This window comes from Gymnogyps californianus, chromosome 3 (assembly GCF_018139145.2).
Source record: "Gymnogyps californianus isolate 813 chromosome 3, ASM1813914v2, whole genome shotgun sequence".
NCBI classification, from domain to species: domain Eukaryota; kingdom Metazoa; phylum Chordata; class Aves; order Accipitriformes; family Cathartidae; genus Gymnogyps; species Gymnogyps californianus.
In genome coordinates, this window is record NC_059473.1 from 26,449,394 (window position 1) to 26,467,019 (window position 17,626).

The 17,626-nt window shown below is 44.5% G+C and overlaps 1 protein-coding gene across 2 annotated transcripts; it reads right to left on the reverse strand.

Annotated features, from left to right (window-relative positions):
* Positions 1-675: 675 nt before the first annotated feature.
* Positions 676-16,574, reverse strand: UTP25 (UTP25 small subunit processome component). 2 transcript variants are annotated; one of them, XM_050893705.1, is made up of 12 exons: positions 16,474-16,574; positions 14,950-14,989; positions 13,490-13,739; positions 12,500-12,700; positions 10,293-10,381; positions 8,497-8,907; positions 7,153-7,372; positions 4,892-5,094; positions 3,459-3,641; positions 2,696-2,808; positions 2,032-2,277; positions 676-1,216 (listed from the first exon to the last, which is right to left on the reverse strand). In XM_050893705.1, exons 1-12 carry the CDS (start codon positions 16,572-16,574, stop codon positions 970-972), a joined length of 2,304 nt encoding a protein of 767 aa, XP_050749662.1. In that variant the 3' UTR covers positions 676-969. The 2 variants fall into 2 exon arrangements, with proteins under 2 accessions (XP_050749662.1, XP_050749663.1); XM_050893706.1 differs by having other exon boundaries at positions 12,500-12,691; positions 13,487-13,739.
* Between the last annotated feature and the right edge of the window lie 1,052 nt (positions 16,575-17,626).

Consider the following 17,626-nt stretch of genomic DNA (forward strand, 5'->3'; position numbering starts at 1 on the left):
CTTCCCGCACTCCTAGCACACGCTTACAAAACAATCTCTCTACTTTTAGCTCCTTTTACATTAGGCTTAGCTTCCTGGAAGGAGAAGAAAAGAAAGAAGAGGCAGCACCATGACGCTTCCATGCTGTCCATAAGCGAGCATTAAGAGGAAAGAACAAACCAACCAACCCACCCCCACGTGTGGTGTGAGATATGAGACCACAGGTATTTGCAACTGCACCGCGTGGTTTTGTACTCCACAACGCCGCTTTGGCGATCATGGGGCTAGGCAGGCCTAGGCTCGTCTGCCTGCCGAGTTCAACTCTGTTTTCCTTTGGAAAAAAAAAACTTATCCCTGGTAAAACTGACTGGCCAGAGGGGCTGTTGTAAATAGAAGGCAGAGATATTTAGCTCACTCGGGGAAAAAATGCAAAACCATAGCTCCTACCCCAGCACATTCATGGATTCCGATTCTCACAACTGTCAAGCTGAAGCAAGTTCAACTCTCATTCAACAACACACTTGTGTTGAAGAGCCTTCGCCTGCACCTCCCTTATGTAGGCTTACAGAACAGCAACTGCATTAATACTTGGGCACATTTTTTCCCCTAGATTAAAGGAAAGAGTTGCCTTTGATAAAAGAAGGTGAGTTTGCTACACCTGAAAATGAAGTGAAGCAATCCAATCAAAAGTTATTTATCACAGCATTGATCTTTACTGACCAGTGAGTTTTTCAATGTACAAGAATAATAGTTCTGGATTGATTTTGTTTCTATACAGAAGAAACCCCCAGCCTCTGCTTTCTTGAACGACATCTTTTGTTTCTTGTTGGACAGAGAACTGAAATATAAAATTTAATACTATATGAACAATTTCAACAGAGTATTTAGTAAAAGGGAATAAAAAGTTTAAGACTTTTTTAAAAAGCAACATCAAAAATTGCATTAGGAGTAAAATCCAGGTCCATCCAATGGTCTAGTCTGCAATATCACTCATTCATTTTCTCCTGTAACAAAGAGGTGCACATTTTTCTTGGACTGTAGCATTTGAGCTGTGCGATCTATGCCAACCACTGCAGCCAATTTCTGAGCATCATACTTGGAGTAGAGTACAGTACAGGTCCAAGTAGCATCCACTCCATTGTCTGTGGCCTTCATCATATTACAAATCTCACTGTAGAAGTGGGAGTAGGTTGGTAACTCATAGAAAATGAGGTTCCTAATGCCTTTTATCGTATACCTGTAGTAGGAAAAAAACAAAAAAAAAGTAACTTTGTTGCCAATTTTTTACAAAATGTGCATGTTAAAACGTCAATCCTATCTCAGTTCTTCCAATTTCCATTAAATTCAATGCATGTTAGTTGTAGTTCAACTCTACAAACACTGGGTCACAGACTGAAGACTAAACTTAACACAGATGTGGAATTCAAGGGGGGAATATCTAACACTGCCAGGCACAATGACTTCCTCTGAAGCACAGGCCACCACCAATTTCTGCACTAGTCAGCCTCTTTGGCTTGGATTTTAAGACAGGGAAGCTTGATCAGACTGAGCCTCATGAAACTTTGCGTATTTGCCAAAACATCTTCTGCTAATAGAAAAAACTGTTCCATCAGGAGCTTCTAAACAGCTCCAGTCAGGATGCAGCAAATTTTCCAGGTGGCCTCAGCTTGCTGTACTGCATTATTGAACCAATTACGTACCCTTTTCCAGAACTTTATGTAATTATTGTGGCACAGGTGAACACAAATAAAAGGCACAATGAATCCCCTTTTGCAGGCTATATCATCCTGTCCTGCCATCAGTGGAACTTGGCAGTGCTTACCTTCCTGAATAAAGCCCTGTGCATACCAAAGTATTAGAGTCTCTGCAAGGGACTGCTGACAACATGCCAAAACTTTAAAGTAAACTCAAAAGCTCTTACTTCAGTCAAAGAATTCCTCGGAGAGATCCAACAGACTCAGGAAGCAATACAGCCCATCTATGATTAAGGTCAGACTCTACTTTCAAAACAGCACACATGCAACTCAAAGGAAAACTCGGTCCACAATTCACCTTTTGTAAAAGTGGAAGCGCTCAGTGAACAATAAAAACTGCTTCTCGCCCTTGAGAAAGAACCGTCTTGCTCTGCAGACGCCAGCCTTTTTAGTGTATTCACAAATGTGAGTAAAATTCAGGTCCTCTTTCTTGAAGTAATTTCGAAGACGCACGTAGTCAAAATATGATGGAACATAAATGAGCGTGTGTGACATGATGGCATCGCGGTACTCAGGCAAAACTTTGTCGATGAAAAACTGAAACCTCAAGTTAAGAAAACAAATATGTTTTAACCAGAGTTAACATTTAGCTTTCCAATACTGATATGACCTCAAACAGGAATATCAGACAACAGACTACAGAAGATTTTAACTACATTTTTCCTTCTTTAACTTCATAGGATTTCTACCCGTGTAGACGATAAAAGGCAAAGGCTTCATCCGCACTACACAGTTATGGTAGAGACTGGTATTCCTTTCCCAGACTTTATTCTCCAGTGCCTTTGGCAAGGAGAAGTTCAGTATTCCTCTCCACCTGTGCAGAGCCTAGCCTGCATCTGAAGACTAATGAAGGCGTACTTCTGTGGTGAAATCACATTGTGCTCTGCAGGAAACAGTACGCTCCACTAAATCTGAAATTGCAGTCATTAGGGCATAGCAAAATAGTCTGGAACACAGAGTACCTTGTATCTATTACAGAAGTTACATTTTCAGCTTCTAGCCTCCGAAAAACATGAGGAAGCTGGACCACAACATGGCTAATGGAGCCACTGAGTGGTACGTTGCGGACGGCCACCTGCGAGAAGAAAGCAGGATGTTTAGGGAAGCAGCATTTCAAAGGCAGCCTCACTCCAGCCAGCCTTCTGCTCGTAACTCACATCCGCAAGCAGTGCACAAGGCTGTTTTTAAGAAAGCTCTAATACAAAACTACTTTCACGTATACACATACCAGATCTGTTAAATATACACAGCCACTGCTTACGCCCTGACTTCCATATATTTGGGATGGACAACTAAGGTTTTTACTTTTCCTGTTTCTTTCAAAGTAAAAACAGTTTGTGCTTCTTCTACAGTGGGGGGGCGGAGGGGGAAGGAAGCAGGTGAACCCTTCATTTAACAACAAAATAAATAAAACAAGATAACTTATGTGTGTAAAATTAAGAAAAAACAAAATCTGATTTCTGACGTGGAACAGCTACCCATGAAAGAAAAGGATCAAATAAGTATTGCTGCAAGAAGAGTAGTTCTTCATGCCTTTGGCACAGCATTAGAAATTGTCACGCAGCATCATGGAGACTCAGACTTGGGTAATGGAAGTGACTGGCACACAGACAGTCTTTCTGCAACTGAGTTATGGAATTTTTCCATGTGTTGGGTTTTGCGTTCCTCTCCCACTCCCTTACGCCAGCATTTAAAAGAAGGCTTTCAGCTCATCTGTGAACTCACCTGCCCCGTGTAATTGAAGCAGTGCTTGTTGAAGACAGAGTTGATCTGGGGATCCTGAAGATCGCTAAACAGCAGCGTCTGGCGGTAGTACTTGGACCAGTTATTGAGATTCAGCATTCGCACTCGGGAAAAGTCTACCCCATGGGAATCCAGAGGCAGCAGGTTAATGTGCTTCATCAGGTGCTACACAGAGAGATGGAAACACATCGCTACTGACTGACATCCCTGCACCCAGACTGCAAGAGCCTTAACTGCAGCGAGAAAGTGGGCAGGGACCAGCAAGACAGCACAGAATATAAAACAGTAGCGATCTCCCAAGACATGACTGTCTGGAATTTATTGACCACAGCAAGAGTAATTTACTTGATTTCCTGCCACAGAACTGAAAGCTACCAACTCTTTAGTCATCAGTAACAGTAACCTTTGCTTCCAATCTTCTCCCATGGGGCAAGTATAATGGATTTGCTTGTTTGTATTAAAGTCAATGGGCCCAAGGTTTCTGAGCTAAGAGAAGCCCAAGTGCAGTTCCCCTCACATTCAGGGAGAATTTGGGTGCAAGTGAAGAAATTCACCTCATTTTGGCCTCACTGAATGACGCCTAGGACTGGCATCACTGCCGCTGCATGGCAGGCAGTCACACCCAAAGGAAAAAAAACAGGAAACAGGCTCCAGGACTCATTCCTTGGATATCGTGTAGGCTCACACACCTTGCCTGGGACTCCCCAGGAAACAAGACACCTTCTGGGCCCTTTCAAAATGCACAGTAACATCATGCTGTCAAAATGCCTGGCCCAGGTACCTCAAAGGAAAAACCTATGTGGAAAAAACCCCAACCTTTCAATCTTGAAAACTTTTATTAACCAAAAGCCAAAAAGCATGGGTACTACTGCATACTAGCCACAATCCAAGAGCTCTATTTTCATTACACGTACAGGAAAATCTTCATACTGTTTAACTCTGGACATGACTAATGCTCAGTATCTCTGCAGTCAGTGGAGACGAGCACCAGCTCCTATTGCTTTCTGGAGGAACCTGAATTAGGTTGTACAGATTCCTCACACGGCTGCAATCGGACTGAGACACTGCACAGTCAGATAGCTGGCATATTTTCTCCCAGATGTGATTAAAGGAATCATCATTATCTCATCCTGCAAGATAATTAAAAGTGTCCAAAAAAATCTCTGATGAAATACGCCACTAAAGCACCAAATACTAAGATTTATAGAGAACAGGTGCTGAACACTACCAAAATCTGTAGAAAGAATATTCTTAGTATAAGGAAAATATCAGGGTGGAGGGAGGAAAAGGAACAAGCATACACGTCTGGAATCAAGACAGTAAAAAATAGCAATACTGCTCACTGCCAAAACTAAGTTATATCAGACTAACAAGACACAGTACAACATAAAAATGAATACATACGGAAAACGCACCAGAACATGTTCCCAATTCTGCATCAGGTAAATATCTGCTTGATCAATTATTAGAATTTCTATTGATGACAGAAAATCAAAATCTCTCTTCTTCTCCCCCTCTGCGCCAATAATAGTCCTCATACCCAGGGGAGAGGCAATGATGATATCCGATGAGTAAAATGGTGCGTATAGTCTCATACTCTTTTGAAGAATCGCAACCCCTGTCCGACAACAACCAACAGCGTTTTCTCAGTTAAGGTCAATTATCAACCGTATTCTTCTACCAGGCTCTGTAATAGTAACTCCCTACATTTCCTCTCCCTTAACACATACTAATGATTATAGCTGGACAAAACCAATCTGTCTGAAACTCTTCTGTCCCTGAAAAGTGCCTGCCCCCCCCCCCCCCCACTTGACAAGCATTTGGCAGATTTTCATGAAGTTCGGCAAACTCTTTCAGTAGTACTTTTTTCCCCAGATTTTTCACAGCCTGGACAACATTTTTTAACTGAAACACTTTTTTTGTGATTTTCTGCTAAAAAGGGGGATGAGGGGGCTGAAGAACTTCAGAAAAAAAATAAAAAGCAGAAAGGATTAACTACTACTTTCTCCCTAAATCCTAGACTTTGGTCTCTGCCATTAGGTGCTATAGTAACCGTTACCTTAGTCTGTCACGAAAGATTTGGTGTGGACCTCTTGACTATAAACTGCCTTTATTCACAGGGCCACAAGAGTTGCTACTAAAACGCAAAAGAAAAGGTTCTTCCTGTTATGACGACTGACAGCATAACCAGTCTTGCACCTTCCCTTGCATTGCTTCTCACACCGCATGTTGCGGTGGATACGCCAAACTAGCTTACGCATCACCTCTCACATTAAAGAAAGGAAAAGGTAGGAATCAAAGAGGTTTGTTACCTGTGTTGTAACTACACGGCTACATTGCTAGGGCCCACAGTCTTCTGATCTTAAAAATCCAGGTAGTCTAGACCATATTCAAACCACCCACTACAGTCTGCCCAACAAAGGCGTCTCTTCAACTTCTCTCCCTGTCTGCGTGAAGCCAGCTATCACGGGCACAGCTGAAGGCACTTACAAGAACTTCACACAGACAGCAACAGGGACCCCTCTCACTATCTATTTTAACACAATGATAAAAATGGAAAAAAAAAGAAAGGCACAATTGGTCGAATTTCCAGGAAGAAGATATCACTTGTCACAGCATATACACAATTTAACAACATCAAGTCTTTTTTCTGTTTAAAAATGTGAAAGGGTGGTTTTAGTAAGGCATAACAAATGTGCTTTAAATTAGATCTTTGTGCAGAAGTAACAGGGTGTGAGGCACAGTCAGAAAGAATAATTATTCTGCTTCTGTGATTTGCTTCTGCAAGTACCAGCACTGAAAGTTTCTTCAAGCATTTCTTCACACCTAGTAAGTGGATCAAGCAGACTGTGGTATGGGAGAGGACTGAAAGGAAAATTATTATGCTACTGAAAGTAAGATGCTCTCAGCCAGAGAGATATTCACTGGGGACAGAAGAAAGACTGAGTGGGACCTGCTTGCATCTTCCACTGTATCATTAAATTTCTTGGGATAGCAATTTATCTTTCAAGGGGCAATAATTTCAAAAGCCTCTGATCTGTCAAGTTAAGTTAGAAAAACTGCCTACTCATCATGGCAGCTCCAGGAACCAAGCCACTAGCTAATTCTCTGCATACTGAGTTACTAAAGCAGCATGAGATTACAATATTATGAAATAGTCTCATATTTGCTGCTTGTCCAACAGTCCTACTTGCTGGCTACCCCTTTGCTTTCATGAAAAGCATGGGCAGCACAGTAGAAAACTGCTTTGCTCAGCACTGAGCTTTAATTTTGTTCCAACCATTACTGATTACAAGAGACATTGTGAAGAGGCTGATTAAACCCAAAAGGTTTTTTTTTTTTTTTAACATGAAAGACTTTGCTGCATAATCAAGGCTATCCTCTTTAAAAAGAGGTGTGGGCAGTCCTGCTACAATAAAGCAATCATTCCATTTTAAGTGATTCTGAACTTGATGTGAAAATCATTACTTTTGTATTTTACCTTCCATTTTAAGTTCTGGCAAGGCAAGAAAGATTTTCAGAAAAATCCAAGTTGCCAGTGCAAAACCAGCATGAATACCACAGAGTCTCACCAGAACTTCCTGCCCTGATAGCTCCTAGACATTTAGGAAGAACTTGTTACTTCTCAGTTCTTTACAAGCTAAAAAAAAAAATCATCTGCTCAGTAGGTCATTACCAATTCTGAAGTGGTCATCAATGTTGCCAGCAAAGACGGCTTCATAATCTTCAGGTCTCTTCAGGTTGGGGGGCTTCTCTTCTGGGTCAGAGCCAAACTCCCCTTTGAAGCGCTTTTTATTACTTACATCTATTTTTCTTTTGTCATTCACTTCAAGAAGACTGATGAAAATATGCACAATTCGCAAAGCACATTCCCTGAAGGGCACTATCATCAGTACCTGCATAGATCAACAGTTACAACAGAATAACCCATAAAATACGAACACCCACAGTTACAACAGAATAACCCATAAAATACGAACACCCACAGTTAACTGTATGTTAAGTAATTTTTTTGACTTAGATCTGCCCCCATGGGGCATCCCAACAATCAAAACAATTCTGACATGCAGCAAGGAGGGAGGATGTGCTGGGATGCAGCGTGCTCATGAACAGGCACTGGCCAGCAGCTCAGTTTGGTTCCCCATCTCACACTCAGGGTACTATTACAGGGGAATTGAAAACTAAGCATGTTCTCCTGTTCTCCCTACCCCCCAAGCAAACAAGAGCTCCCACAATACAGACAGGATCAACGGCTGCCTCCTGGATGGGTGGCAGTAGCCTCTGCACAGCACTCTGAAATATAAATATCTAACTGGGGAGCCAACAGAGAAACCAAAGGCATTTGCCAGGCATGCAGCAAACACCGAAATCCAACTTTGAAACTGTTCAACAGGTAGTTGGCACCACCAGTGACAGGCTAGCCCTAGTTGAATCCACCTGGTTATCAACTAGAGGACGCTGTGAATCCAGGGAGGCTTGGTCTGAGGCCCACTCCACCAACTATGATGGGTGGCCTTGACACTGGGACTGGGATTCCCTGAGGTCTCCCAGGTACAGAAAGATCCTTCCGTGCAGGCAAGTCCTTACGAGTGCCTAAGGACAAAAAAGTTTCTGGGACATCCCACACTGGGTGACAGCCTACACTACCTGCACTAATACTGAAGATCGATGCAGAGGCACCTTTCTGTACAGGTAGATTTAGAAATGGAAGCAGGAAAAGACGACATGTCAGTCTGTAGTGATAGGGGGACAAAGAAAAAGGTAAGTCAAACTCATGGCTCAGCACAGAAACAGGCTGGCTAACAACTCTTGCTCACGGCTTCCCGCAGGGTATTTGCCCTGGCCATGACAGATGACTTCCAGGCACGATAGAGGGATGTGGAAAGGCATATGCCCAGGAACATGTCACCTGAGAGAGCAGCAACAGAAGAACTTCTGGATAAACTACCAGGATGTTTATACAGCCTGACCAGACAGCCAGGGTGGGGATGGGGGGATCGCATTAACGAAGCTCTCTTACCTTAGGTCTAGTGAGCCCCTGATCCCTGTAGCCATCATTGTCAGTTCCCGGCTTTTGGTCTCTTCGTTTGGCATTGTTGCTGAGCACCTGGGCATTTGCCTTCAGAACATGGTTCAAGGCATGCAAGCAGTAAGCATGCCGGATTTCTTCTCCATTTGTTAAAGCATTTCTTTCTGGATAGAACAAGTCCCGGTATGTATTCATGATACAGAAGAGCTCTCTTTGTAAGGGGGTAAAAGAGGGATCGCTTGGTTTGTTCACCGAGGACAGAAATTGTTTATTCACTTTTGGCCAAGTGGATTCTAAAGGCTTGTGAAGATAAAGCTGTTTCACATCAACTTCTTTGTCTGCTTTCAAAGTTTTATGTTTCTCCAAAGTGGAAGAAAAAGTTAGTTGGCCCAGCCTTGGCCACTGAGAAAAGAAAAACAAACCAAAGAGGAGTCATATGTACCAAACTTAGTACACTTAAAAGCACATCACCACAGCTGGCAGTTTAATCAAGTTCATGAAATTTGAGAAATTATCTTTTCATAATACAAGTTGAAACCTTTTTTTCAATATGCAATCTCTTTTAGAGTCTGCCAGGGGAAATAACAATAAACTTGAGCTCAGTAGATCTGGATGTATTTTGCAGTGATGTGTCTATAACCGTCCTCATTTTACAGATGAGAAAACCGAGGAAGGATGTAATTTCTGCCTAACCCATCCAGCAAATCAGTGGCACAAACCAGGGACAAGATGAGAACCCTGGAGTCTGGCTACGCTTATAGATCAGCCGCACTGAGGTATGTACTTTGTTTAAAGATGAAAACAAAACCCCATTAGGGACTAAACCCAGAACCTGTGAATCAGTTGATAAATGCAATCTTGTTGGGAGTCGGTCTGATTTGGAGGGCAAAAGCTATCAGTGTAGTAGGGGAAAACTCTAAGCCTTCTGCCATGCAAGTTGTCCCTATCTATCTCCGTCAAGTAGCTACACCAAGTTAAGCAAAGATCTATCACGCATTCCTTCAGGTAGCACTGGTATTTTTGGCCACCATATTCCAAAAAAGAAAAAATAAAATAAAATTTAAAAAAATCACAGCTTTCTCTCTGACTGACTAACCATTGGATATCTTCCAATGAATGTCACCCAGCATATGGCTGACCAGAATGCAAGGCAACTCTCCAAAACAAAATCAGATGTGAAAAAGTTAGGAAGCAAAGGTTTGTCTAAAAATGAGTATTTTGAAAACCAATATTCTCTCTCAAGCAGCGAGGTGGTTTTTTGGTACTGTAATTCATCTACTATTTCCAGTATTAACAATGTAAGTATTAAATTCCCCTTTACTGTCTTGTAAATGTGTACATAGATACAGCCATCTTGAAGCAAGAACGGGAAAGTGCATCACAAGTACTTTTAAGACCGTACATGGTCACCTCACAAGTTCAGCTGCAGAGCACATCCCTGGCATCATGCTGTTACCACTCAGAAACCAGTCCTGTTTCTACCCCATGTCAAGAGTACTAAACCTGTGGGTTTGGGACTACAGATCAAACTCTAAAGCTATGTTTTTCAGATGTGTCACCATATGCCTACGTAAGAGCAGACTTTAGATTTCAACTCTTGCTCAGCACTAAGTGAAGAAGAAAACACTTCAGCAGCAACACAGTGAGAAAATCTTGACAATTCCAGTGCCAACAGCTAATAACAACAACTATGAATCTACTTAATTTGTAAAAAAAAAAAAAAAAAAGAAAGAATTATTTTAATCCAGGCATCTTTAGAACTCTAGATGGCTACAGAACACTGTTACCTTGCTTTGACTTGAAGTTTTAGGAAGCACAGACATTTTTTCTACTTCTTTTTCTTCAAGTTCTTTGTCCATGTGCTGTTTAAATGGATCTATTTATAACAACAAGAACAAAAAAATACCCTGAGAACTATTGTAGCTAATACTGCAATCAAGTTTCAGAACGGATTGGCAAATGAGACCAATAGTTTCCATGCTGGTCAACACCACAGTTAAAACTAGTTATTTCAAAGCACTTGGAGATGAGAGAAAGGATGTCAAATTCTCTCTACAAGAACAGAGAGAACAGATTTGACAGATTGCTTTAAAAAAAAGGAAAAGAAGCACTTATGGAAGTACTAGAACTTTCAATCACAAAGCAGATGTTGGACAGGAAAGCAATATGTAGTATAAAACATTGTGGCAGTTTTCTGCTTTAAGCTCTGACACATCCATCCCTTGCAGGTGAAATAGGCTGTCAATAGTAAAGACCCAAGTGAACTTACTGCCCTTCTTAATTTATAAACAGTTCTGCCCAGGGCTTTGCATCTTTGGCCAGCGATATCAATACAGTTTGTGATAAAGCACAGAAAGATTAGGCAGGTTTTGGGGAAGGGAGGCAGAAATTGCGTGAAGTGAGCAACAGTCTGATTTATCTAATCAGCATTTCTTTTTGGAAAGGAAAGGAGAGGCAAGGAACTGTAAAATCATATTATATTCAGACACTGGCATGCACAAAGTCACATGCAAAGCTTATTTTGAAAACCAAGCCCTGTATACTGCTTGCAGCACAGAAGCACTCACTGCATAAAGAAAACTAATTAGAGAACACTAGTGCTTGCCAACGGATACCTAGCTCACATACAAGTTATCCAGGCAAAAGTCAAGACATTTGCTAATCATGACACTGTTGAGAAAATCTTCCCAGCAACGCAAATGAACAGGATATCATTTAACTGTAATACAGGCTCTCTCTTCAGTTGAGTTTTACTGATGCCAGCATTTGTCAGATAAAGCAGAGGGAATAATGTGAAGCATTTTCTGGAATTCTAGTGACCTCAGGGCCAGAGTAGAAATTCATGCCCTTCCTGCTATCTTAGGTGACTCCTTTTCTGTGATAGATTATAAAGCCACTTCCAAGCTACAGGAACCCACTGAAAAGTAGTGCATCATTTATAGGTTGAACAAAGCTGTTAGGATACTTAGCATGCAGTTGGAGAGCTACGGTTCTCATTAAAATGCAATGCCAACAGCCTAAGTAATATTCTCATGGTAACAAGAACGAGCTGTTTTTTCTATCACATGGCCCTTTGATGCTTCCACACATTTCATGTATCAACTAGGCTGCCTCCCAGATCTAATGTCAGCTGCTGCTCCAAGATGACAAGCCAGCATCACTACGGATGCTACAAACATATTTCTCTCTCTCAAACTATGCCATCTGATATTAAAACCACAGAGCATGAAATACGAATAGAAGCTCTGCAAGTGCCAATGTGTGGCATATCACTGAACGATCACACACCCGTGCACGCAGTTATTTGTATTACACATGGTGGGACGACTCCAACACTGGAGCTCAGATTGCACCCATCAGCACGCTGCAGTGTTGAAATTCTGGGCTACAGCCTTAAAAGATACCACACAGATGCTCCACTGATGCCTCATGCTTTCTGGATCCTGGTGCAGTTGGACTCCTCTGCACAACCTTGAGAGAGCCCTGAGCATTTGTCTAAATTACTGTGGCTGCCCCAAGCTTCCCAGAATCTCACCTCTAACTCCACTGAGTTGTGAAGGATGCCCTCACAGGTCAGCTTTGTAATTATCTCCTGTGCTGTCTGTGCCAAGAATATCTTCCGTAGTCAAGTGCAGGCTTGCAGGGCCCTTCACATTACACTAGCTTTTTAAACTACTATTAAAGCAACAGAACAAGATAACACCCTCCACGTGCATTTCTAGTTCCTGACATTTCAAGCTTTATCGGTCATAACAGAAACTACGCACGAATCCCAGTCCACAGGGGCTACAGAAAACAAATGGTTCAGCTACACATTTGCATGAGTGTTAAGTGTCCCTTATGGAACCAGCTCACATGTGGGCAATACAATGAATAATGTAGCGGAAGAACTCAAAACCTATACGGCGTATCATTAGGGTGTTAGATAATTTACACATGTTTACAGATACTCCTCTAGAGGCAGATCGCTAAACACAAACATACTGTGTTTTACCTTCTGAAAAAGCTTGTGAAGAATTGCTGTCTCTCAGATCTGCATTGCAATCTCCACTCTCCTCTTCCATGAAATTGGTTTCCAAGCTAAACTCAGATTCGTGTTTCACATCAGTAAACTCCTCAATTACTCCATGACTCGGGTCACAAGAGGTATCTGCACCACCAGCCTGCTCCTGGCCAAGCGTCTGCTCTGCTGTGTCTGTAGTTGTGAATTGTTAGAGAGAGAAATGGGTTATACTCTCCTGGAAAAGGTACTGTCTGTAGCTACCTCTTGCTAGCTAGGTTGTTCCCTTTGAGTTACCAATTTTTCTTCTCCCAATACTCTATCCAAAAAGATAAAAGCGGGCTTTGTATTCTACAGTAAAGACGACTTTTGGCTAGCATGCCAAATGTTACATAATACACATGATGTGTTTCCCCAGAGAAAATTAAAGAAATAACCTATTTGGGGAACATAAATTTTAGTTTCTAAAGACCCCAAATAACTGAAAACAACAAAAAGTTGACTTCTCTCTCCCAGAATTTCTTTGCAGGCTTCATGAATGAGAGTGCCTCGTCATAAAGGAGGCGGTTTCCTTCCAATTTACATATTCTTTCCTCTGCTATGAGGCAAACCTTTCCCTCCTCTCGGTGGCAGCAGCCAAGCCAGATGCCGTGCGAGAGAACAGCTTGCGTCTCCCATGAGTGGGTGAGAACCCCTGGTATGCTGCTCCATGTGGATTTCCTCTGTGCTGCCGCACAAACAACATCTGAGGAAGCAGCAGCGGGCTGTCTGCCGGAAAATGAGCACAGCTACCCTCTCCCCTGCTAAATCCTTCAGCAGCTGCTGCTCCCACCCACACAGAGGCAATGGAGCAACAGAGTCTCCAAGCCAAAAGAGCACCCAGCCAACAAGCCAGTCTACACCAGGATCCCGGCTAAAAACATACGTTATTCAAACTTTCTAACTGAAACAACATTTACCAAAGCATGGGAAAAGACAAACTACCTTCTTCCTGCTCTGGTACATCACGCTTATCTTCTTCACCTCCATCTGCTTCTCCGGTCTCCTGGGACCCTTCGCTGTCCATTTCTGTCTCACTTTCCCCAGCTGCTTCTGATTCACTTTCATCTTCCTCTTCCTCACTCTCAGACTCAGGAGAGGTCTTCAGGGTAGCCAGGAGCTTATGATATACAGAGACCTGTTCCACTTCAGTCTCCGAATCGCTTTCTGCACTCGATTTATCAGAATTCTCAGACTGGAAGGGAAAACACGAGTGTAACAGCAACAACAGTAACGCTCTATTAGGCAGCAGGCAAATACCTTCACCTCTAGTTCCAGTGTTATGTTTTCCCTCTCCCATCCTACTCTTATGCAGATGCAATGGAATTTTTCAAAAATCACCTTTTTATGCAAATAGTTATGCTGGACACCTCCATTTAGATTTTGAAAGCATCTTGGTAGACTTAGGCCGAAGTGCCTCGTTCTGCACTGATTTGACTCAGAGCATCACAAAATTTGGTTCTTTCAGTCTCAGCTGAGCGAGTACATTTGATCTCCACAGACAAGGCGTTTACTGAACTGGCACTGGATTTTCCTAAGAAAACCACACACAGAGCAAAAGTTGCAGAAGGGCACACAGACAAGGGACAGAGCACACCAAAAACGCTTCTGGCTTTCAAGAAGGTAAGTGAAATAGCTGTCGGTTGACAATAGTCTACCAGGGAGCCGGTCAGGTTTGGCTCAGCTGTAAAGCTCTAAGCTTCAAACAAGCTAGAGTCGGAGCCAGTTCTGTCCCGGGCTCGCACAAACCAAGGGGAGTGTGCCAGGTTATAGCCAAAATTATAGTGAAACCAGGAGTATAAGCACAGCACCATTTACTCCCTTCTTAGTTCCTTTCAGCCCAAAAAGGAAAAAAATCAGTAAATACAATATTAATGCACAAAATTGCTAAAGGAAACCAATGAACCAGAATAATTAATTTTTCCACACTGAAACTTTGAAATCTTTTATTAATCTGATGATCAAGGAGGTTACCAAATCTTGACTGAAAGAAAAGTAAAGCACTGGCAATCTGAAGAAGAGGAATGAGCATTAACATACTTCTTCGTTCAACAGAGAATGAAACATCTCCTAACTTGTGCAACGCTAAGTTTATTAACATTATAAAAACAACTTAAAGCATGATTTACTTTTCACTGTGACTAAGTAATATGCGAAAAACCCAAGAACAGATATGTTATTTCCTGCTGCTTCTGCCCTCTCATGGTATTACAGTTTTGAGTTAGACACTGTAGAGAACAATTCTCAGCCACACAAAAATCACATTCATTTTTTTCTCCTAAACGTAGGTTTTCTAAAGGGAACAACTTAATCTGCCTGAATAACTTGGTAACATGAAATTGGAAGTGTTTCACTTCACTGAACTACACAAAGATGAAAGTAAGGAAGAAATAAAAATATATTACCAGTTCACAGATTTGAGTTGCTTCTGGTCTTCCAGAAACCCTGAAAAGAAAGCACTGAAATATCTTACTCTGTCAATGATGATATACACAGGATGAAAGAGACAAGGGGGAGAAGGAATTGATGAGTTATAGAAGTCTTAGAGAAGTTAAAAGAAAGCTTAAAACCAAAGCATCACACAATTCTCCCTAAGAAAAGAGATTCGGCACTTACCCTGAGAGGTCACCCTCTCAGGTGATGCTACACTCAGTATGTGAAGCCTAAGTGCTCAAGCATTATAACTGATCACGAAGTGAAATGTTTTAAAGTAGAATCCGGCTTTAACGAGAAGACGAGGTGTTAGAAGGAATCTGAGGAATCTAACTACACGGGTAGTGTGTACAACAAAGCTAACCGGAGCAAGAGCCCACCTCTAGCACTAAATATTGATCTGTGAAGTGGGAAAAAGACACATACTACGGGAAAAACAGCATTAATTAACCAGCATTGGGACTGCAATCCTGCAAACAAGACACTGTACAAGCTGGGCTTAAACTAACCTCAACTCTTTCAAAAAGATGCGGAGCCTTGAGTGGGACAGAGCATCACCGCACAGGGTGAGGCACCGGACACCGCTCCCCGGCAGGCCAGGACTCTGCCTTCCATCCCAAGCGACACATGCCGGGAGGGTCCCAGGGCACACACAAGTAACAGACCTTAACGCTATTTCCCTGCTACTAAAGGCACGTAAGATTCAACTGAGCAGGTGACCTGACGGCGTCTTCCTCGCAGGCTTCTAAGACTTTACAGCAGCGCCAAACCACACAGCACTTGGACGAAGCAGCTCACTCCTCGCAAGCTTACATGGGGGTCCAGAAGCACGGCACCCTTTTTGACAGACGGGCATCCTGCTGAGGAAGCCAAGGTTCTCGTCACCCAAGACCTTCAGTGCTGTATTTTTGCAGCCTTTGCGAGATCAGAAAGCCTTGCGAGATCCAGCCTTTGCCGTGGAACAAACAGTGGGGAGGCTGGAGCCCTGACAAGCCAAGGGACTGACCTAGTGTCAAAACCGGGGTCTAACTCACACTCCTCCGCCCTTCCGCTTCCCACGGCAGCCTCCGGGCTGCACAAGAAGACTTTAGGGCATTTGTTGCAAGCAAACCTGAGCCCAGATTTTCCCCCTTCCCTTCTCCCTTCGAGATTTCAAGCTCACGAGCGGCAGCGCAAGACGCAGATGCAACTCCTCTCCTTCCCTCCGGGGCCCAGGGAAAGTACGAGAGGGAGCAGCCGCTGCCCAGGCCGGCCTCGGGGCTCAGCGGGGCTATCCGGGCCTGGAGCCCCAGGGCAGCCGGTCCCGCGCTGAAAACCGCGGCTCCCACGGCCGCCCAGCGGCCCCAGTGCAGTCCCCGCGGGAAAGGAGCGGCCTAGCGCGGCTTAGCCCACCCGGCGGGGAAGCCGCCGCCCGGGGCCTCCGGCACGCTGCGCCCGGCGGCTGCCGGCCGCTCGTAAGCCCGCCAGCCCGCCCGTCCGCCCACCCCGGCACTCACTTGTCATAGAAAGGGTGCTCCTCCCCGAACTCCCTCAGGTGCTTCTTCTGCCTCTTGCTCAGGCTGCGCACCAGCTCCCGCCCGCCCCGCCGCTTCCCCATGCCGGTCCCGGCGCCCACTCACGTGGGGCGCTCCACCGCGCTTTACGGCACGCTCGTAGCGCGCCGCTGTCGCGCTGCCGTACGGCGACCCGGCGCCTGCCCGGTGATGGCGGGGGGGCGGGTGTGGCGCCCGCAGGAGTTGTTTTAAGCCGCGTCTGGGGAAGGCGGGGCTGTGGGGCGGCTAGAGGGAGAGGCCGCGGGCGGGGGAGAGGTCCCCGGGCACGGCACAGGCCGGGCGTCGCCCCGCTGCCGGCCAGCGTTGCGGCAGAGGCGGTGGAAGCGTTCCGTGAGGGGAGCGGGGCGGGCGTTGATGGCTGCCGGCCTCGCTAGGGAAGACAAAATACTGGCGGGGATTATTTGTCCCGCAGTGGTGTCAGAATCGGCACCGTCCCGAAGATGCACGCCGTAACCGAGAACTTGGCGCCGGCTGTTAGGCGCTGCAGTCGAGGCGGCGTTGACGCTGTGATGGCTGAGAGCCGCCCGCTCCCGCTAAACCGGGCGTCGTAAACGCGCCCCTCTGCCGCCATGGCGCTTCTCCAGGCTCCCGGGGCTGGGAGGGCTTCTGCCAGGCCCGGGAGCGGCCCCACCCGCGGTTCACGCTCCCTTAGGCTTTCTGTAAATCCCCGCAGGACGAAGGAGCGGCGATGACAGTCCCACGCCGCGGGGGGGCGGCGGGTGCCAGCGCCGCAGAGCCGCTCATGAGGGCGGGCGGGCGGGCGGAAGAGGTTTCGAAGAGCTGCCGCTTTTCTCCTTGCGCTGCGTTCGCTGCAGCTTGAAGCTATTGTGTGTTATTGGCATAATATTCTTCCCGTATGCATTTGGGGATATGATGAGGCAAGCACGGGGCATCTGCGCAAGCTGCGAATTCTGCTCTGGAAACGGTCACTAAGAGGAAGGTCTGAGTTTTATTCATATGAAGAAATTTTTTTTTAATTCTCGCAGCATTATAGGTTAATGCAATGTGACTTCTGATCTCTGTTCAGACATAGCAGCAGTAATAATCTAAACGCAGCCTAACCTACCTAGGAGACTGATCCTCTGTATACAAAGGA

Excerpts from the sequence above, each read along its gene's own strand:
- UTP25 (XM_050893705.1), bottom strand. The coding sequence starts at position 16,574 with ATGGGGAAGCGGCGGGGCGGGCGGGAGCTGGTGCGCAGCCTGAGCAAG. Across the intron at positions 5,095-7,152 it reads TGATGACCACTTCAGAATTG|GGGTTGCGATTCTTCAAAAG; the intron begins GTAATGACCTAC and ends GTTGTCGGACAG. Across the intron at positions 2,809-3,458 it reads GCTTCAATTACACGGGGCAG|GTGGCCGTCCGCAACGTACC; the intron begins GTGAGTTCACAG and ends TTCTTCTCGCAG.